This window comes from Orcinus orca, chromosome 8 (assembly GCF_937001465.1).
Source record: "Orcinus orca chromosome 8, mOrcOrc1.1, whole genome shotgun sequence".
NCBI classification, from domain to species: domain Eukaryota; kingdom Metazoa; phylum Chordata; class Mammalia; order Artiodactyla; family Delphinidae; genus Orcinus; species Orcinus orca.
Window position 1 is genome coordinate 53,093,035 of NC_064566.1, and position 22,234 is coordinate 53,115,268.

Genomic DNA, 22,234 nt, shown 5'->3' on the forward strand with positions numbered 1-22,234 from the left:
AAACAATGAGATGAAACCATAGATCCAAGAACACAGAGACTCTCAACAGGATAGTTGATTTTTTTTGTTTTGTTTTTTAAATCTAGACACATTATATTAAAACTGCTGAAAACCAAATGTAAAGTGAAAATCTTGAAGGCAGCCAGTGAAAAAGGTACAATATATTCAGAGGAACAAAGAATTGCATCTTTAAAGAGCTGAAAGAAAAAATATTGTCAACTCAAAAGTCTTTATCCAGCGAAAATATCTTTCAAAAATTAAGGCAAAAATACAGATGTTTTTAGACAAACAAAAGCCAACAGAATTAATTCCCAGTAGGCTTGTGCTATAAGAAACATTAAGGGAAGTTTTTCAGGCAGAAGGTATACGATACAAGATACAAACCTGGGTTTACACGAAGAAATGAACAACTCCAGAAATGGTAATAATGGAGACAAATCCAAAATACTTTCAGGGCTTTCCAGATACACAATCATATCACCTGCAAGGGATGGATTTACTCCTTTTGTCCCCAATTCTTATGCCTCTTATTGATTTCTCTTCTCTCACTGCTTTGCCTAATGTGTCCAGTACAATGTTGAATAGTAGAGGGCCTCTTTGGTTTATTGCTGATCTTATGGAAATGCCCTTAGTATTTCCCCATTAATTTGGATTCTAGCTTTAGGAACAAAGTATATATATTTTACAATATAAAGAAACCACTCATCAATTTTACTCTGTGGTGAGTTTGGTCAAGAGCTTTTCCAGCGTCTATTGAAATAACCATGTGATTCTCTTCTTAAATCTATTAATCCGATGTACTGTAGTAGTGGTTTCCCTAATCCTACCTGTTCATGGTATATGATGTGATGTTGGATTGTTTCCTGAAATTTTCTACTATAATATTTCTAATATTTTATTTAAATGTTTTGCTTTAATATTCATAAGTAATGATCAGTCTATACTTCTCTTTTTTGTGCTGCTTTCTGAAAAATTGTGTTTAAATATCAATGTAATACTTGCTACCTAAGAGAGAAATTGGAAGTTTTTCTTCATTTTAAAAGATTTGAAACAATTTATGGAGCATTGGGGCTATTTAGTCTTTGCAGATTTGGCCAAATTCTCCTGTGGAACTGTCTGGGACTGGTGCTTTTTTGTGGGGAAATTCCTTGGTAATATTCTCTGTTTCTTCTATGGAAATTCATCTGCTTAGGTTTTCTATCATTAATTGGCTCAGTTTGGTAAATCGTATTTCCCTCGGAAACAGTCAGTTGTGTCTAAACATGCAAATGTTTTTGCATTAAAGCTTGCAAAGTAGTTTCTTTTGATTTTGATTTTATTATTTTATTTTATTATTTTATTTTGTCCACTCCATACAGCTTGTGGGATCTCAGTTCCAGGGATCGAACCCGGGCCGTGGCAGTGACAGTGCCGAATCCTAATCACTAGGCCCCAGGAAACTCCCTCGTTTGATTTTTAAAATTTCTTCTACATCAGTTATATCTCCACTATCCTTTCTTACTTTGTGAATGTGTGGTTTGTCCCCTTTATTCTTGATTACATTAGCAAGTAGTATGTTTTTTCATTAGTTATTTTTAGAAAACTAAAAATTTAATTTATTCATTAGAGCTATTCTTTTTCTAACCTCTCGTTAATTTCTGCTTTTATCATTATTATTTTCTTCCTGTGGTTTCTTTGTTGCTCTTTTGATATTATGATGTGGGAATTTAATTCATTTATTCTTTCCTTCATTTTTATTCACATGTGTGTTTCCTCAAAATGAACTGTGATTCAACATTTTATGAATTCCAACATTCCAAGACAGAATTTTGGAAATTGTTGAGATGATTCTAAAATGTATATGGAAGAGTAAGGGTGAATCATAGCCTGGACAATTGTAAGACAGAAGAGCAAGGAGGCTTGCCCTCCTAGATATTAGAGCTAAGTAAATAATTAAGATGGTGTGGCACTGGGAGAGATAGATAAACAGACAATAAAAGAGAATAAAAGCCCGACACAGGCCACAAATGTGTAGAAATCTATTGTATGACAGAGGTGGCATATTACCTCATTGGGGAAGGGGGGTGGTGAACAAATGGGACTGCACAGAATGGTTCTCATATGTTAAAGATACAATTGGAACCTAACTCATACTGTATAAACATCCAGATGTAGGAAGGACTTACATATGAAAAACAAACAACAAACTTAAAAATTTTTTTTTGATTAATTAATTTATTTTTGGGCTGCTTTGGGTCTTCATTGCTGTGCATGGGCTTTCTCTGGTTGCGGCGAGTGGGAGCTACGCTTCATTGCGGTGCACGGGCTTCTCATTGCGATGGCTTCTCTTGTTGCAGAGCACGGGCTCTAGAGTGGGCAGGCTTCAGTAGTTGCATCACGTGGGCTCAGTAGTTGTGGCTTGTGGGCTGTAGAGCGCAGGTTCAGTAGTTGTGGCGCACAGGCTTAGTTATTCCGTGGCATGTGGGATCTTCCCGGACCAGGGTTTGAACCCGTGTCCCCTGCATTGGCAGGCGGATTCTTAAGAACTGTGCCACCAGGGAAGTCCCAAACTTTAAATTCTTAATGGTAAATATAAGTAGGAAAAGATTTCCTGAATCAGACCAGGCAATGACTATTTAATAAAAGGCTGATGAATATATTAAAATGTAAAATGTTTGTTCATCCAGTGACACCTTAAAACACAAGCTAAAAACTGGGAGAAGAGATTCGCAATATGTGCGACCTCAAAGGTTAGTAACATGAATGCATAAAAAACTTCAATTTAGGCAAAAAGCACAAAAAACTCTGTAGAGGAATGGAAGAAAATTTAGAATGAGCTTTTCACAGCAGAGGCAACTCCTATGAATAAAGCCATGTGCAACATTTGTGTTCAGGAAATGCAAGATCCCAACCAGATATCACTCTACACACTAGCAAATAATAATAAGTCTGACCACACCAAGGGCCAGAGAGGTTACACATCTATGGGATCTCGCATATATTTCTAGTGAAGGTATAAACTGGTGCTGCTGTTTTGGGAAACGTCTGGCACTACTACTGCCAAGCTCCTGCAGTCACATACTCTGACCCAGCAGTCCCTCCGGCTGTTGAGATTCTGGGAGGGAGAAAGGGCACAGTGACAGAGATCAGTGAGAACGCTGTTGTCAGAGTCAATCAAAGAGGCTGGCTGTGGGTGTGGAAAGCAGCTTTCCAACGTGAGAGATATTTAAATCGACAATAGACTAGAACATGAACTTGATATAAAATCATATCCAAATGGCCAATAAACATATTAAAGTGTGCTCAACCTCTTAGGCATTAGGAAATCACTATAAGCACAATGAAGTATCCCAGCATACTCACTACAATGGCTAAAATGTTGAGAAGGATATGGAATCTCATGCGGGCCTTGTGGGTGTAAATTTGTACAACCACTTTGGAAAATACGTGGCTTTATACCAGGAGACCCAGCCAGTCTATTCCCAGGCACACACACAACAGAAAAGTATAGAAATGTGCACCACAAGCCATGTACAGAATGCCTGTACTGCTCTGTGATGCATAGGAGAGTTGGGAAGAGAGTAGGTCAGAGTTCTCATAAAAAGGAGATTTTTTTTCCTTTCTTTTTATTGCACTATGTGAGACAATGGATGTTAACTAAATCTATTGTAATCATTCACAATATATGTGAATCAAACCATCATGCTGTATACCTGAAACTTATACAATGATATATGTCAATTTTTTCTCAAAAAAAAATTGGAAAAAAAAAGAAAAGAGAGAAGAATGCCCATAGCAGCACGATTCACAATAGCCAGAAACAGACAACAGCCCAAATACCTCTCAGCAGTGAAATGGATGGATTCTGGCATATTCACAGAGTGAAGTCCTATATGGCAACGAGAACAAATGTACTACAAATACACACAATTTGGATGACTCTCAAAATATAATCTTGAGCCAAAAGAGACCGTCCCAGAGGGTATATTGTGTAAGGCTCACGTATTCTAAAGTTCGAAGCAGAGACGAGGTTGGTGTGAGGGTCGGGGAGGAGAGGAGTGACAGGCAAGGACATGGGTGCTGGTCAGGTTCTATTTGTGCATCAGAGCAGAGGTCACACCAGCATGTCCACTCTGTGACAATGTGTCACTCCTACACTTAGGATTTGTGCCTTTTACTATATGCTTGATACATTTCAGTACAAAGTGTACATTTAAATGGAGAGATTTAGGAGAACTGACTGAGAGAGTTGGATGGAGAGGGACGGAAAGAGTCTAGTGTGACTCTAAGGTTTTGTCCTGAGGAACCAGGTCACTGGAGTCCCCTTTCCTGAGATGGCAAACAGCAGAGGAAAGGCCAGCCTGGACAGGGGAGGGGAGGTCAAGTTCAGTTTTAGACAGGCTGTGATGGAGGTGCTGAGCCGGCTGTCAGGGAAGATGTCAAGTAGCCACCTAGCTAGTCAAGTCTGGAGCCCAGGGGGAGGTCAGGGCTGCAGATGCAGTTTGGAAGTGTTTGTCCTGCAGATAGACTCCAAGGCCATGAGCCTGGGTGAAGTCTCTGTAGGAGAGAGGGTGGAGAGAAGAGGGAGGTTCCAAGTGAAACTGTGTAACTCAGATTGGGGCTTGAACCTATGGGCTGGAACTGGAACCCAGCCAAAACCCAGAGTGGGACTTGAACCCACAGTCTTTTAACTGAGATCATACGCCTGATCTCAGGACTTAATGAAGCTCAGATTCTTGATGTCTCATAGCAGAAAGAATTCAGTGAGAGACAAAGTGATAGGTAAGAAGTGGATTTATTTAGAGAGAAACACTCCACAGACAGAGTGTAGGCCATCTCAGAATGTGAGAAAGACACCAGGGTATGGGGTTGTCAGTTTTTATAGGAGTGGGTAATTGCATAGGCTACTGAGTGGAAGTAGTATTCCAGCTATTTTGGGGAAGGGGTGGGGATTTCCAGGAATTGGGCCACCGCCTACTTTTTGACCTTTATGGTTGGCCTTGAACTGTCATGGCACCTGTGGGTGTGACATTTAGCTTGATGATGTGTTACAATGAGTGTATACTGAGGCTCAAGGTCCACTAGAGGGACGTCCCTGGTGGTCCAGAGGTTAGGACTCTGTGCTTCCACTGCAGGGGGCACGGGTTCTATCCCTGGTTGGGGAACTAAGATTCCACATGCTGCAGCCAAAATTAAACACACGCAAAGTCTAGTGAAAGTCGACTCGTCCGCCATCTTGGACTTATTTGGTTCTAATCAGTTTATGTCGTGTCCTCGGGCTATGTCATTCTTTTTTTTTTTTTTCTTTTTTTTGCAGTACGCGGGCCTCTCACTGCCGTGGCCTCTCCTGTTGCGGAGCACAGGCTCCGGACGCGCAGGCTCAGTGGCCGTGGCTCACGGGCCCAGCCGCTCCGCGGCATGTGGGATCTTCCCGGACCTGGGCACGAACCCGTGTCCCCTGCATCGGCAGGCGGACTCTCAACCACTGCGCCACCAGGGAAGCCCTATGTCATTCTTTTAAAGGTTGTGCCCTGCCTTCTTCCCTCCTGTTTCACAAGGACTAAGTGGGCAAGAGAGCACTCCAACACTTAGCCTGATGAAGGCTAAGAGCCACAATTAGACCCAGGGGCAGCCAGAGGGGTAGGAAAGAAACCAGGAGAGTGTGGAGTCCACAGGCCAAGTGGTTTCAAGGAGCAGGGAGTGACCAACTGTGTCTCAGGCTGCCGAGAGGTCAAGATGAGAGCTGAGAATGGACCACTGGATTCAGCAGCATGGAGGCCATTGGTGAACTTGTCAAGGGCAGTTCCATGGAACAATGGCATCTAAAGTCTGGAGGAGGGAGGACAGAATGGGAGGGGAGGATGTGGAATGCAGACAGGGCTCTTCCATGAATAGGGCAGAAGGTGGAGGAGACGGTGGGGCCGAAGGATTTGTGGACAGGAGTTGCTACTGCATGTTTGTGGAGGGGAACAGTGGCAGAAGAGAGGAGACAGTTATTGCAGCCATGTCATTGGGTAGGTGAAGAGGGACAGGATTGCCCTATTCTCAGTGCTTTACCTGCCAAGTGGAGGGCAAGATTCAGGCACAGAGAAAGGTATCTGGCAGATAAGGTTTTGCTTGAGGAGGCAAATGTCCTTCCCTTCCTCCTTCCTTTACCTGGCTCCAGGGCAAGTGGGTTCAAAGCTTTCTACCAGGAAACAGATCCTTGCCAGGGCGGGGGCAGGGAGGCGTCGGGCTGGGCAGTGTGGGGTGGGGCGCCCTCCTCCCCAACCACTAACGCTTACTCAACCTCTGGCAGCAGCAAAAACCAGTAAGTAGGTGCCTCAGACCACAGCAGAGCTCAGAGAAGACACCGGAATCAACCAAAGAGACAGCATGGTGAAGTTTGCACCCTTGTCCGTGCCATGGGAGCGCAGGATGCAGACCTTTGTGGTCCTGCAGTGGGTTTTCTGCTTTCTGGCTCTGGGTAAGGTGGGCTGGGCTGGGGGGGGTGGGAGGCAATGGGATTCTTCATCTCATCTGCTGGCGCCAGACAGGGTAGGGAGTGCGCCCCCCAGGGCTAGTGTTCAGCCTGTACACTGACGCCACTACACTGGCGTTAAACTGTGGACATACTCTTTACAGACTGGTCAATAGCCATTTCTCTCACATACACACACACACACACACACACACACACACACACACACACACACACACACACACACCCCATGTACTCGCTCAGAAGCTCCCCGAAATTTTGCAGCTAAAGCAAGCCCTCCAGTTCCCTGCCCCTAGCATCCCTGATGATTGACCTGTGTCTCTGCCCTAAGGGTTGTTAAAACATTTAAAATATCCCCGGTTACCCCATTCCACAGATGAGCAGAGAAGCTAATTGCCTTAAATGTCCAAGGCTGTAGGTCTGGACTCCTCCTACTGCCAGAGGAGGAGAGGGAAGGTGGTAGAGGGAGGAGAGAGGGCTGAGGGTGTGGGAGGAGGTGTGGAGAAGGGGCAGGAGGCCACAAGCTGACAAGTAGGCTGGCTCCTGGGCAAAGGGCACTGGGGGCCCAGAGCCAGGTGGGCTGAGGCCCGGGGATTACAGGGGATGAGGGACATTTTGCCCAGCTGGCCTTGGGAAAGCTTTCCCAGCAGGAGTGTGTCTGACTGTCCGTGCCCACCCCCAGCCCAGCCGGGGATCCTGGCAATGTCAGGAGCAGCACAGGGAGGTCAAGCAGCGCTGGGTCTGGAGCTAGAGGGAGTGTCGCTGAGCAAAGGGATCTGAGCCCACTCGCGCCACGAGCAGGAGCTTGTACCTTGTCCCTTATCTTGGGGACAAAGGGGAGCCCAGGAGGCTTTTTGGTACAGGAGTGACAAGGTCCAATCTGTGTGTGACAGGTCTCAGTGCCTGAAGTCTATGGATCTGCTGTGTTTGGGGTGTGGGGGTTAGACCAATAGCAGGGAGTAGCCACCAGCTAGATCAGGGTCCCATGTGGCATGGACCAAATCCAGCCCACTGATTGTTTTTGCATTTGTACAGCCCATGAGCCAAGGATAGTTTTTAGATTTTAAATGTTTGTGTAATTCAAACGATTACGTGCCTATGTAATATCCTCCAAGTCGCCCCATATAGCCTCAGAGTCTAAAATATTTACAATCTGGCCCTTTAAGAAAAAGATTGCCTCCCCTGGTCTGGCAGTGAGTGGAAAGAAAGGGCCCCTTTTCAAGGATACTTAGGAGATGAGTCCACAGGGCAGGATTTACAGACTGGCAGGAGAGTAAGGACTTCCAGTGGGGGAGTAAACACCACACATGTTGTGAACGGCTGGCTCACGCTGGACATAGAGCAGGCATTTTGGGGAGGGGCAAAGAATTGGCCAGAGAGGTCAACCAGGCCCTGTCACTGAGGACTCAGGGCCCAGAAACGAATACTTTCCAGTGGATTACATGTTTACTCAGTTTCTTTTCCTCTCCTCTATAATTCACACACTCACACAGGAAGAAGGTAAGCTCCATTCAAATGGTCTTGTTCTCAGCTGCATCTCCAGCTCCTAGAAGAGTTGGTGTTGATAAATGTTTGTTGAATGAATGAATGTTGGGAGCATGATGTAGACAAAAGAGTAGAATTGAATGCCAGGTCCCATCCTACTAGCTTGCTCTGGGACCTTAGCCGATTTGCATACCCTCTCTGGGTCTCAGTAAAGTGGGTTCTTACATTTCTCCCCCTTGGTGTTACAAGGTGAAAGAAGGTGTCTCCCTTCCTAAGGGATTGAAAAGATCCCCAAGTTTGGGTTTTGCTTGCTGATAGGAGTTAAAAGGTGACCTCAGGGTGAGGGGGATGGTGGAGAGTTCTTTCTATCAAGTGCAAGTTCCTCTTGCGTCGGTTTTTTCCTAACCTTAACATGCTATGTTAGTTACAAAAATGAATATGTGCTGTTGTAGCACATCCAAACAAAATATGTATCCTAAAAGTGAAAGACTTCCCCAAATCCTACCCTCCAGGGAGCCACTATTTTTATTTATTTATTTATTTATTTATGTATTTTAGGCTGTGCACATCGTGGCTTGTGTGAAAGCAGCCGTGAAAGCGCGGAGTCCTAAGCACTGGACGGCCAGGGAATTCCCTCCAGGGAGCCACTATTAACAACTCTGTTTTATTCTCTAGAGGCGGTTTTCTGGAAGGGGGATCAACCCACATAGACTTTTGATTTTGCCCAAGGGCAGAGAGTCCTAGCTGAGGTTCTTTACCATTTTCTCACATTAAATATTTGTTATATAAATAAAAATGATAAAGTCTAAGTCAACTGCCAAGCCATCCTTATCCCTTACCTCCTGGCGTCTGCCTCCTCCCTCCAGATCTGCAGGTGTCCTTCCAGCCTCTATGCGTGAGCATCCACAAGGGTGGACATGTTATTCTTCATGCAAATGGTGGCATTTCATTCCCACTCTTCTGCAACTTTCCCTTTCAAGTTTTTTATTAAAAAAACTTAAAGGCGAACAAAAAAGTGATCAACTCACCAGGAGTGTGGTTCGTCCTTTTCTGAATCCTCCAGGAATCACGAGGCTGATGTGAGAGCACGGGTTCCAGCAGCCATTGGCCAGCAGGCCTGGGAAGGAGGGGAAATGCCTGGAGGGGAGCTGCCTGCGATGGCAGTGACTCAGGGCTGCCGCTCCTTCCTGATGTTCAAGAGACGCCAGATGAATGGGTTTGAGTGTGAAGCCTCCCCATTTTTCATTATTAGTGACTAATTAAATGCTATTTTAAAATAAACTACAGAGGTGGAAGAAACCCAATTGTCCATCGGTCCATTGATGGATGAATGTATAGCAAATGCCGCAGATAACACAATGGAATGTTATTCAGCCATAAAAAGGAAGGAGTTTCTGAAACATACAACATGGATGAATCTTGAGGATATTGTGCTAAGTGAGATAAGCCAGTCACACACACACACACACAAATACTTTATGATTCCTCTTATGTGAGGTTTGTGGACTAATCAAATTCATGGAGACAGAAAAGAGAATGGTGGTTGCCAGGGGCTGGGGGAGGGGGACATGGGAGTTTTTGTTTAATGGGTACAGAGGTTCAGTTTGGGAAAATGAAAAGAGTTCTGGGAATGGATGGTCATGATGGTCAATGTGAATGAACTTAATGCCACTGAACTGTACACTTAAAAATGGTTCAGATGATAAAGTTTATGTTACGTATATTTTACCACCATAGAAACTTAAAAAAACTAACAAGTGCTCCAAACACAGCACTGGAAAGTCAGCTCCACGAGGGCAGGAATTTTTCTCTGTTGTTCATGGCTGAACCACCAACACCTGGCACATAGGTGTTCTGTGTAAACTGAAAATCTGTGAGCCCCAACCTATTTTCTCTGGCTTATGAATTTTACTACTGTTCAGACTGGGTCAAAAGTCCCCTTCTCCTGGAAGCCTGCCAGGAATGACAGACCCAGTCTATCCCACTTTCAGATGCAATACAACCGGAGGCTGACCTTTTTAAGAGTGTGAGTGCATGGTGTTGAGTGGAAGGAATGGGATGGGGAGGGAGAAATATTCTCTGGGAATGATGTTCCATTAGCATCAGGTAAGGGTCAGCCCCACAGACCCCCTGACCCTGAGATGAAGCCAGGGTTAGCTTGCTGCAAGGGACTTGGAATCGTAGGTAAGAAGGTATTTCCTCCCTTGGCCTGGTCCTAGCCATGCTGCACCCCAACCCATGGGCCAGCCACAAGTTGGCCTCTTTCTTCCTGCCTCCTTCATCAGGAAAGGGCATGGCAGGCAGAGGAAGCAGCATAAGCAAAAGCTAAGAGATTGAAGGAACTCAATCTCTCAGTGTAGGTACACTGAGCAGTTCCATATGGCCGGAGCATGGAGTGCATGTGGGTGAGTGAGGCTGGAGTGGGAGGGGGATCAGACCAGCCGTGGGGAGCCTGAATGCCAGGCTGAGCTACATGGGCTGTTTTTAAAGTTATGAGAAAGCCATGGAAGGACTTTAATTAGAGGGGGGATCTGGCAGAATTTATCTATGGAAAGATGGGCGAGAGTGGACAGAGAGAGGGCTGGGCAGAGAGAATGTCTCCTTTTTCTCTGAGGGCCCAAAGGGTGGAAACGAGAAACAGTTAAACCAGTCACTTCTCCCCCAGGCATTTATTGAGCACCTGGTGAATACAGATACTTAACTGGACAGAGAGGAGGTAGAGGGGGAAGACTGGAGTGAATGAGGCAGCCTGGTGCAGTGGGAAAAAGTGAGTTTGGAGTTAGGCCTACCTGGCTTCAAATCCAGGCTCCCAGTGTGACACTGGATGGGCTGCATTCCTTCCTCTTTGAGGGGAGGGCAGGCTGACCCCTTCTGCCTGGGGTGAGGGCTGGACAGGACAGTGCTGCTGGTGCTGGGCATAAGGGTGGAAATCCTTCCTTCACCCCTCTGACCACTGATGATGGTTCCTGCTTCCCTCCCCAGCCCAGATCTGCATTGTGGTCTTCATTGGTCTCCTGTTCACAAGATTCTGGATCTTCAGTATCCTGTATGCAACCTGGTGGTACCTGGACCGAGACAAGCCATGGCAGGGGGGCAGGCGCATTGAGGCCGTAAGGCGCTGGGTCATATGGAAGTACATGAAGGACTATTTCCCCGTCACAGTGAGTAATGGGGCTGGCTGGGATGTGGCCAGGACCGTAGTGCCCCACGTGTCCGTGGGGAAGTGCGGCCCTGTGTGCAGTGAGCAGAATACTGGGCTGGGATGTAGGAGCCGGGCTTCCACCTCTATGTGGCCTGGGGAAGAGTCCAGCTTCTGTCTGGCCGTGGTTTCCCACCTGCAGGGATTTGGGGCAAGTATGAGGACTGATGAATAAACAGGATTTGAAGGAGCTCTGTGGGCCATGTAGTGTGGCACACATATGTATCTTATAAACCCCTCAGTAGCCATGCTTGGGGGTGAAGGTAATAAACTTAAGGTCCTAAGAGACCCTCTAGCCCCACACTTCAGAAGATGAGGAGACTAACCCCTAGAGAGGGACAAGGATGTGATCAAGTTCACATACAAAGCTCTTTTACTGATTTAAAGTTTGTGCATTTAGTCAGTTTAGAGGGACAGGGGAGAGGACCCTGAACTTGTTCTCAGATTCTTCCCCTCACTCTGGTATGTTAGGCATCCTGGACAAGGCCTTGCCCCATTCTAAATCTTAGTTTACAAATGTATCCAGTGAGCACACTGATCCCTCCCACTGGAGTGCTTAGAATCTCTGACTTTCTGACTCAGGGCACCTCATGGCCTTTTGGACACTTGACCCTGGACGCAAAGTTCAGTCCTGAGTGGAGCAGAATTCTTGATTGAGTGAACTGACCTTGGCTCCTTTCCTGAATCCCAGACAGACTAAACTCTTGGGTATAAGCAGCTGGGCAGGGATGATTTATTGTCCAGACAGGATGGGGAAGGCAATGGGGACTCAGAGAGGTGCCAGGCAGGGGCAGGTGGCTCTCCTCTGGAAACAGGAGAGAAGAAACATCTAGAGTGTGGCCTCTGGAGCTGAACAGACTAGGTTCTATGATCAGTTCTGCAACATACAAGTGGCGTGACCTTGGGTGAGTTACACAGTCTCTCTGAGCCTCAGTTTCCTCATATGTAAAGTGGAGATGATGCCACATACATCATTGGGTTGTGTGGATTCCATGAGACAGCAAGTAAAGCACTTTGTATGTTCTCGGTAAACTAGTAGTTTGTATTATTTTACTGAATTGCTGGGGATTCTGGGGAGATGTGGGCATGGCTGTGGGTCTAGGGAAGACTCTGATAGCTCAGAGACTGGCTGTTCTGCCCTTCACACCTGCATGGCTTCTCCCACCCCAATCTGGGAGCCCCACCTCTTCCTGGCCCTCCAGAAATTAGGTCCCCAGCTGGTAAAGCGATAGGGAATGGAGGAAACAGGCTCAAAGAGGGTAAACAGCTTGGCCAAGTCATGGGCGCTCAGCAGCAGAGTCAGAGTTCCCGCCTTGCTCCCTTCTGAGAGTTCTGGAGCCCAGCAAGGACTAGCAAAGCCTGGGCAACAGCTCGGGTGCAGGAGCCCTTAGCATCCAGTGAGCAGGGCCTCCTGGGCAAAGGGAAGGGGTGGGATGGGGCAGGGCAAGGCAGGGCAGCAGGGCAGGGGCTGGGCAGAGGGCAGGAAGTTGGCTGGCAGAGGCTTCCATGCTCATTAGGGGTGACATGTTGAAGGGCAGAGCAAGTGGGCAGTGCTGAGCCAACCTGAGGGGCCTGGGTGGGGGCAGTCTTCCTCGACCCCATATCTGCTTCCTCTGCAGGGTGCCCTCCCAGGACCTTGTCAGCAGAAACGAGCAGGGTTTGCTGGGTCCCGAGGGAAGCCATGGGAATGTCATGGGCAGAGTCCCTCATCCCCACCCCAGGACTTCTGAGCTTTGAGATTCTGAATTCCCATCCCCCCGCTCCTCTTCCCAGGCTCGCTCTTCTGTGCCAGGAAGGCCAGAGTTTCCATGGGAAAGTATGGCCTGTAGCCTGAGAGTGTTTGTGACACCAGCTACCAAGCCAAAGAAAACTATAAGTGGTTTCTGGCCTCAAGTAGAGCTTTGCAGATTCTGGCTCTGTGGTCTCACTCCACACTGTGAGCTAAATCCTGAGTCCACCAGGGAAGGAAAGGCGGCCTGCGAAGGGAAGAGCGCAAGCTCAGGCCCAGAGCCTGCCACTGCATGGTTTCTGAGCAACAGTGTGACTAAAGCAGAAGGTGCACCTGGGGATGAGGTGGGAGAGGTTTTCAGGGATAAGGTAATGGAGGCCAGTGCAGGCCATTCCACAGAACTGGAGCTCTTCAACTGAAAGCTCTCCAGGGGGCTGTCTTCCTGCCATCCCGTGACCTCCAAAGGACAGCATCTGGCTCTCTTTACAGCTGGAGCTGCTGACAGTTGCAGAACCTGATGCTGAGCAGCTCTGTGCCTGTCCTACCCGCCATCCTCCTGCTGCCCCAGCCAGTTAGCCCCCCAGGAGGGTTTCTCAACCCTGGGACTACTGACACCTTTGGGACACTGGACTTGTTTTGCAGAAATTGCATGCGCACAGTGTTCAGGATTGTCGCCCGCTGCAGGCCTGTGGCATCACCACCTGCAGAGGGCGGGCAGTACCACCAAGAGACCTGCAGGGAGTGAGAAGATGAGCACTTTGACTTGCCTGTCCTGGGCTGGGAGCCTGCAGGGGTGGCGCTGGGGCCTGCGGATTCTGGACCCCACCACCTCCCTGGAGAGCCTCCTACTCTTCCACATACTTTCAAAGCGCAGGCCCTGCAGGGATCTTAGGGTGGCCGGGAGGCAGGGGGTCCCGGATAAGGAGTCCCCACTCTGCTGGAGCTCCCCACATTCACAAGCCTCTGCCTTCCCTGTCAAATGCATGTGGATCCCTGAGCTTCTATCAGTTCTTACTGTGATTTTACAAACTAGCATCTAGTGGTGAATTTCAAGCAAAATTAGGGCACAGTCTCTGTGTCTTGGAGCTTTCCAACCTCACCCTTAGCCTTCCTAAAGGGCTAATGGTGGAGAATCAGGCAACGTTTCCCCCAGGAGGAGCTGTCTCCACCTCCTGTTACCCTTCTCGGCACAGCTGGTGACGTTCTGCACGCATCGTCTTGCTCTTTGCTTTTTCACCTGACGAGCAACTGTGGCATCTTCCTGTATCAGGACAGGAAGAGCTATGTCGTACATCCCTATGGCTACACAGTGGCCCATGAGTGAATGTTCCATAATTTGTCTAAATGGGCCCTGTTGATGGACATTTGAGTGGATGCCAAGTTTTGGTATTACTAAAAATGATACTTCAGTTAATAATCTTGTTCAGATGTCATTTTGCACAAGTATGAGAAATTCTGTAGCTAACTTCCTCAGCAGTGGAGTTGCTGGCCTAAAAGGTCAGTTATGTTTTTCAATTGTAATATCGATAAATACTGCCTCATTGCGTTTAGGCAGGTTGTACAAAATTATTTTCCCACTAGCTGAGAAAGAGAATGCATAAGCAAGTGCTTCAGTGCGGGGAGCCAGGTATGTTTTTCAAGAAACACACCGAGATGGGTTCCTAAGGAAACACCTTTCCCAATGAGAATAACCAGAATTATCTCTGCTTGTTCTTATTTTCACATCCAATAAATCCCCACCGAACGAGTAGAAGAAGTTTGTCCTCATCTGGGAAGCAATGGCGCCTCCACCTATGGTCCCCTCAGCCTTTCTGCAAAGGGTCAAGGGTAACCAGAGGGCATACTGGGGGGGTGGGGATTTGCGGAGATCAAGTCCAGGTCAAGGACAGGACAATTTGGGGCTGTTCACCTTGGGTAGGGCAGATAGGATCAGACCCCCATTGCTGTCCCTTGGGTCCCACCAGGCTGCTCTGAGAGTGGGCAGCCAGCCCTCTGGGGCCCGAAGGCAACAAAAATCCTCAGGGTCATTCTGAAAATTTCAGCTTGGTGACAGGATGAACTTTCACGGTGTCAGAGCTGAGCCAGAGTGGAATGGACTGCTCACGCCTGCAAGGCCTGTGCAGAATTGTCAGGGAGCCTCCTGCCAGGGGCCTCAGGGCCTCCAACTCTGATGGCTGTGCCTCCCAGATAACAGGGCTCTGTAAAGGGCAGGCCCGGCAGTTACTGGCAGAGTGGAGCAGGGGTTGGTCACACACACAATCAGTGCCCTGGCAGTAATCTTTGCACACTGAAGCCTGTCCAGTAAATGGCGGGAGCAGCACTTGTTAACTCAGTTCCTCTCCTTCCACCCTCAGCCCACGTTGCCTGGAAGCTGCTAATGACAAACAGCTCTCCTCTCCCACTCCCTCTACAATATCTAGTGGTCTCCCCGGCACCCGCCATGCTGCAGGACTGACCAGACCAGGGCAGAGCTGCCAATGGGCAGGGGAACAGGTGGGTGGATGGCAGTGAAGGTCTGACATGGGGGGAGCAGAGAACCACCAGGGAGACATTTGCATTGTACAGAGGGGTTAACAGGACTAGGGCCAGTCTCCAGGTCTGCACGCTCTTTCAACCACCCCTGATATATCTTGCAAATGCTCACTCCCAGGTCCTAAGCGCCAAATTCTCTCATAGGGAGTTTTGTTAAAATAGGGCTCTTCAAGCATAGTGGCACCCCTGTGTGGCCCTTGATGGTGTATGAACTATACCAATTATAATTCAGTGTATCAATTATGATCATCCTGTCCTGTAGTCTTGGTAATTCCATGGCACGCGTGGACCTGAACTTCTCAGCAGTCCTGGGAGGTAGGTGGGACAGGGTCAGATGTCCGCATTTGATAAATTAAAAGCCAGAGAGGGAAGCAATTTGTCCGAAGCCAGCAGCGAGTCTGAGACACAGATGGCACCACAGTCTCCCTAGATGCCTTCAAACGCATATCTCCATCTTCATAAGAGCCTGAGGCTCAGAGAGGGGGAGTAAGTTGCTCCAGGTCACACTGGTGATGGCAGAATCAGGGAGGGCCTGAGACCCAGCCCCGACTCACCAGGTTGCTGTCCCTGCAGCTGGTCAAGACCGTGGAGCTGGACGCCTCCCGGAACTACCTCGCGGGCTTCCACCCCCACGGGGTCCTGGCGGCTGGAGCTTTTACCAACCTGTGCACCGAGAGCACCGGTTTTTCTTCACTGTTCCCCGGCATCCGCCCACATCTGATGATGCTGAACTTGTGGTTCTGGGCCCCTTTCTTCAGGGATTACATCATGTCAGGGGGTGAGTCTTCCCACCCCTGGGTAGCCCAGGAAGATGAGGGCTGGAGGCATGGAGGAGGGATCTTAAGGAGGACTTCTAACAATTCTGTGCTTAATCCAAGAACATGTGTCGTGGAGAAGGAGGCTAGACCCAAGGAAGCACTTCCCACAGCTCCGTGCCCAGCAAGGAGCTCGGCAAGCGTTGGGAAGAGGGGGAGGACTCAGTCCCAGTCCTCAGGGAACTCCCAGTTCGGGGGGGTGGAGCCCAGAGCACATCCTCCTCCACCATCCCTGCCCCCTTCACACCATACTGGACCTTCTTCCTCTCTCCAGGGCTGGTCTCATCAGACAAGGAGAGCGCCGCTCACATTCTGAACAGGAAAGGAGGTGGCAACCTGGTGGCCATCATTGTTGGGGGCTCCCAGGAGGCACTGAACGCCAGGCCTGGAGCCTACAGGCTGCTGCTGCGGAACCGCAAGGGCTTCATCAGGCTCGCCCTGATGCACGGGTATCGGGGGAGAGGGCTCTCGTTCAATTGGAGATTGGCAAGGATTGTATTTTAGTGGGAAGACAGCAGAGATTAATGCAGATCCTATTTTGGCAGGGAGTTTTTTTTTAATTAATTAATTTAATTTATTTATTTTTGGCTGCGTTGGGTCTTTGTTGCTGCATGTGGGCTTTCTCTAGTTGCGGCGAGTGGGGGCCACTCTTCATTGCGGCACGCAGGCTTCTCATTGCGGAGCACGGGCTCTAGGTGCCCAGGCTTCAGTAGTTGTGGCGCATGGGCTTAGGGGCTCCGAGGCATGTGGGATCTTCCCGGACCAGGGCTTGAACCCGTGTCCCCTGCATTGGCAGGTGGATTCTTAACCACTGTGCCACCAGTGAAGCCCTGGCAGGGAGATTCTCAATCCATTCACAATGAAGATTCTGTGTTGGTGACGATGTACTGTCTCATTCCCAAATACCCAGAGAAGAGTCTAGAAGGGAGATTTGGTGATTAAAGGGACTAAGTGTCAAGGGTCATACTGCTGAAAGCTTGCATTAGATCTGAGACGGAGGGGATCTGGGAGAATGGAGTTTGGGGCATTGCTTAGAACTATTCTCCTACCTTGGAGCTTCTTTGAAGAATACAAGCTAACTGGGGCAGGTCAGACTTTTCCAAAGTTTGCAAATGTTTTTTTTTAATCTGGGAGGACTCTCTGCAGCATTCTAGTCTCCCTGTCATGTTACAACTGCCAGGCAGTGGTCCTGAGAAGAGCTGGGACCTGCCCACAATCACAAAGCAAGGCCATAGCAGGACTGGGAGACACCAGAGGCCTCCTACTTCCGGCCCAGGGCTCTGTTCTCTACCCTAATTCCTGGTCACTGGGTCCCTGCAGGAAGCTAGGTGACAAGCTTGCACCTTCTTGCACCTCCTAACCCTCTCTCCTGTCTCCCTCCAGGGTAGCTCTGGTGCCGATCTTCTCCTTTGGGGAGAATGACCTATTTGACCAGGTTGACAACTCTCCTGGCTCCTGGTTGCGCCGGACCCAGAACCGACTGCAGAAGATCATGAGAGTCTCCCTCCCGCTCTTCCATGGCCGTGGTGTCTTCCAGTACAGCTTTGGTCTTATGCCCTACCGCCAGCCCATCACCACTGTGGGTGAGCCAAGACTCAGGCTGGGATGGGGAAACCTACAGGGCAAGGGGCCCAGGCTGTGTGCTGCAAGGGGACATGCACATGGGCCAGACACATCTTTGACCTTATGGAACTCACATTCTAGACTGGGAAACAGTTACACAGGCAGATATAAGGCAGTCTGAGAGGAGAACTCTAACAGAGACAGAAAGAACAGTAGCCACTACTGAGTACCGAGCACCTGCTGTGTGCCAGGCACTGTACTGGCTCCTTACATGCAGCAGCTCAGTTATCCCAACAACCTTGGAGGCAGGGACTGTCATCCCCATTTCACTGATGGCAAACTGAGACTCAGAGAAGTTAAATCATTTCCAAAAGAACACCCTGCCCTTGAGTAAATAAGTTGAGGTTTGGTCAGGATCTATTTGACTTTTTTATTATACCAAAGAAGGAGGGTTTAATTCTGACCAGATGATCTCATAAGGCTTATTGGAGAAGATGGATACAAGGGAAGGGCATTCCAGGTGTTAGAATTGTGTGTAAAGTAGCAATCAGCAGGCTATGAAAGAGAGCCTGAGGGATTTTCCTGTAAATGATGGGCATGGGCTTCAGTGCATGGACTTAGCACCGTCTTTGCAGCTATTTGGACAGCTCATTTGCTTTCTTCTTGGATTCCACCTAGGTTCCAATGGCAAAGCTTGTAGAGAGAGGTCTGTTCATCTCCAACCACCCAGTCATTCCTTAGTTGAGTACAGACTTGGTCAGTCCCCTACACCATGACTTCCTCTGGGTTGTATGGTAATATTTTCATGAATATAATTCACATGTGCTGCCTCCAGAGCCATTCCCAAGAGAAGAACACAGCAGCTTCTTCCTGAGCCAGGCAGAACCAGGGGAAGGAGGTACATAGGGCCTCCCAATCCCTCCCTAGAAAGGGGGCACTGCAGGCCAGCATGGAGAGAGAGGGGTGAAGAAGGGCGCTTGGGCTGTGGGCCGCCTCCCCCCAAGACATACAGGCGCTTCCCATCACGGTATCTGAGACTCCCAGAGCCACCTGGCCTGGAGGTTAAGAACACACCCCCAGGGCTTACCACCTGGCACTGATTCTTCCTGGCTATGTGACCTTGAACAAGTTACTTAACCTCCTTGAGCCTCATCGCCTGACCTGTCAAAGAGGAATAATAGCAGGTTCTATCCGTATAGGATTGTTAGGATGATTATAGGAGATATTGCTTGTAAATGCCAGCTGGTGGTATTGTTAATATATCAGAATCTTGGAGTTGCCCTAACATCTTACAACTTATCACCCAAAATAGAATTGAAAGTGAGACAGTAAGAGCACTTTCCTGCACCGATGACCATTGTGGTGTGAACCCCAAGGGCACTGCAACTCCGGTGGTTCCTGCTCTGGGCCACCTCACTCCTTTGTGTCTTGCAGTGGGGACGCCCATCGAGGTGCAGAAGACACCGCATCCCTCACAGGAAGAGGTGGACAGGCTGCACCAACGCTACATGAAGGAGCTAAGCAACCTCTTCGAAGCCCACAAGCTCAAGTACAACGTCCCCAGTGACCAACACTTGGAATTCTGCTAGTGCCTCCCCAGAGGAGGGGCTGCCCCAAAGAGCAGGGCTGGCATTAGGGAGAATAGAGGGAGGGGCTGTGATCCCAGAAGGCTTCGCGGAGGTGTCCGTTGAGCACATCTCCAAAGCCTTCGATGACTCCTGCGTTTCTAACCCATGCCAGGCCCCGAGTCACAATTGGCAGCATGGCAGAGGAGACCAGACTCTGGCATCGGTGATTTGCACTCCTGCTGTGACCCCTCTGCAAGGAGCCCTCTCCTTGGTCTGCCCACCTGAGAAATGGGAGAGATGCTGGGAGGGAATAATGTCCGGGTTCTCTGTCCTCTGTGGTCCTGTCACTCAGTGGGCAGGAAATATTACCAGGTTTTTCTTCCTCTGCCTTGAGTGACAGCTGCAAGAAGCCACCAGCTGCAGCCCTTTCTCCTACAATTTCCCTCATCCTGCATCCTGCCTGTCCCAGCTCCTCCCTCCCTGAGCTGGAGAGGAGGGCAAGGCCACAAAGCCCCTGCACTCACCCTGGGCACCTTTGAGTGTCTGAGTCCTCTGAGCCCTGAAATGGCAGCCAGAGGGGTCCAGAGGTAGGGAAGGAGAATTGCACTCTGTCATCGGCTGAATGACCGGGAGCGGACTTCTTCGCCGTCCCTCTGAGTCTCAGTTTCCCCGAGTGACTAGGATGACCTCTGAGTCTCAGCTCTGACGTCACATGGGCTGAGAGCTCCACGAGGCAACTCCTACTCCATCCTTTGTAAGTTCAGCCCTGACCTTGGTATAAAAAATGGGCTCCATAAATGTCAATTCATCAAATGAAAGATTCTGTTTTACTTTTTTTCTCATATTCCCCACTTCCACCTGGGAGTGCTGGTCAGAGCCTCACCTTTGCCCCCCAGCCTGGCCCCCCAGCCCTGCTGCCCTGTCTCCCCTTCCCAGATGGTGGATCAGATGGGCCAAAGAATGGCATGTCGCCTCTTTCTTCCTGACCCGTCTACTCCAACTTACCACTTCTGGCCTGTCCTATGGGAGAGAAGGGGACTGGTTATATAAAGATACAGGGTAGCCCAGCCAGAAAACAAAGGCCAGACATGAGGAGTGAATATTCCTATGTGTCTACAAGCAGGGTAGATGGGGACACACCCCTGATGAGAAGAACTCTGGGTTCCTGGGTCTGTGACATGTGTCATTAGTGAAAGGACAGGACGGTAGGGTAGGACCAGTACTGTGAACTCCCACACCTGGAGCAAGAAAATAAGGCCTTTTCCCTCCAGAATTTATAATCACACCCATAAGTACAAATGGGGGGCGTTCTGAGAATGTAAATTTGGGCGTAAGCCTGGCCCAACCCTTTTCAGTGACTCTGGGCAAGTCACATCTCCTCCAAACTTCAGTTTTATCATTGGAGAAATAAGGAGCACAATACCAAGCTCGGTTTTCTGGGTATAGATAGTATTATGACATAATTAGCCATTTCATGTCCTGTGAGGTATGGTAGGGAGTAGGTGTAATGAGGAGTCGGGTCATAGATGTGCCCAGCATCTCATGATGGCCTGTTCTGACCCTATGAGGTGGGTGCTATAGGGTCACAAGAGAGGTGGGAATCAAGGGCATTGGGGTTCAGAGGGGGAGTGATGGTTTCCACCAGGGGAAGACGGAGGAAGTGGCAGGTGGGCGGGGCTGTGAAGGAAGGGCAAGATTTGCCAAGGAGGGAAGGACCTGCCCCCTGGGTAAGGAGCCTCTGCAGACCTTAGTGGCTGAAGGAGGCAAGGATTTACCATGTCCACACTTCTGTGGGTTGGCTGCTGGTTCTTCTCAGTCTTGCTCTCCCACCTGCCATGTCCTGGGACCTGCTGATCCCTTTCCCCAGATGCTCTTTCTCCTCCACCCAATCAAAGGTCACCTCCTTTGTCAAACCTTAGCACACCGCACCCACCCTCGACCCTGATGTCTGCCCCACTGCCCTGAATCACGGTTGGTTACCCATCCTGTGGGCTAGCTTGGAGGTGAAAAGGCCATGACCATGAATGGGTGAGTGATCTACCATGTTCCCAGGGGACTGGGAACCCCGAGGCCAGACCACATCCTTGTGACCGTCAGTGCCCTGGGACCTGGGGACCTCAGCATCCCTGGTCAGCCTGGGAAGTTGTATAAACGACTCACACTGCACCTCCTCTTGGGTCCTACAGGCCAGGCCTGGGCAAGGGTGAGGGTGAGTCCGGGACTTGCTCTCAGCTGATTAAACTAGTTCTCTGTTGCTGTAGATCAAATACTCTAAAACTTTGCTGCTTTACGCACCACCATGTAGTGTCTCACAGTGTCTGAGGACCAGGATCTTGGAGGGGCTGTGCTGAGGGTTCAGGCTCATGTGTCTCATGAAGAGGCAGTCAAGCTATTCCTGGGGCCGTGGTCTCGGAGCCTCGAGTGGGGCTGGAGGATCCACTCCCAAGCTTGCCCCCACGGCTGCTGGCAGAAGGCTTCAGACCCCCGGATGGGGACCTGTCCAGAGGGCTGCCAATTGTCAATGACACTGCTTATCCCAGAGTTAGCAAATCACGAGGGAGGAGGAGAGAGAGAGAGAGGAAAAAACCAAATGCCTTCTACAGTCTAGTCTCTGAGTCACAGGCCATCAGTTCTGCCTCCTAATTCCATCACTTTGATGAGAGGCCCTGAGTCCAGCCCACACCATAGGAGGGTGTGACACCTGGAGGTGAGGTCACTGGGGACGACTTGCTGGTGCTCCCACAGCAACAGCGACAGCAACAGCGCAGGACATTGGACCGGACAAGCCCAATGCTGTGGATGCTGCCGGACGCAGTCTGCCTGGAGGAAGAGGCTGAGCTGGCCACACAGCAGGGCCCCAGGTGGGGCAAAGGTATGAGCAAA

General features: G+C 49.3%; 1 protein-coding gene across 1 annotated transcript; it reads left to right on the top strand.

Annotated features, from left to right (window-relative positions):
* Positions 1–6,274: 6,274 nt before the first annotated feature.
* Positions 6,275–20,169, top strand: MOGAT2 (monoacylglycerol O-acyltransferase 2). Its single transcript, XM_004279808.4, has 6 exons — positions 6,275–6,445; positions 10,928–11,106; positions 15,979–16,183; positions 16,495–16,669; positions 17,604–17,803; positions 19,218–20,169. Exons 1-6 carry the CDS (start codon positions 6,355–6,357, stop codon positions 19,370–19,372), a joined length of 1,005 nt encoding a protein of 334 aa, XP_004279856.1. The 5' UTR covers positions 6,275–6,354; the 3' UTR covers positions 19,373–20,169.
* The last annotated feature ends 2,065 nt before the right edge of the window (positions 20,170–22,234 follow it).

What these genes read in the sequence shown, in the direction of transcription:
- MOGAT2 (XM_004279808.4), top strand. Translation starts at nt 6,355, where the DNA reads ATGGTGAAGTTTGCACCCTTGTCCGTGCCATGGGAGCGCAGGATGCAG. An exon ending in TTTCTGCTTTCTGGCTCTGG is followed by an intron (nt 6,446 to 10,927) that starts GTAAGGTGGGCT and finishes TTCCCTCCCCAG; the next exon opens with CCCAGATCTGCATTGTGGTC. An exon ending in CCAGCCCATCACCACTGTGG is followed by an intron (nt 17,804 to 19,217) that starts GTGAGCCAAGAC and finishes TGTGTCTTGCAG; the next exon opens with TGGGGACGCCCATCGAGGTG.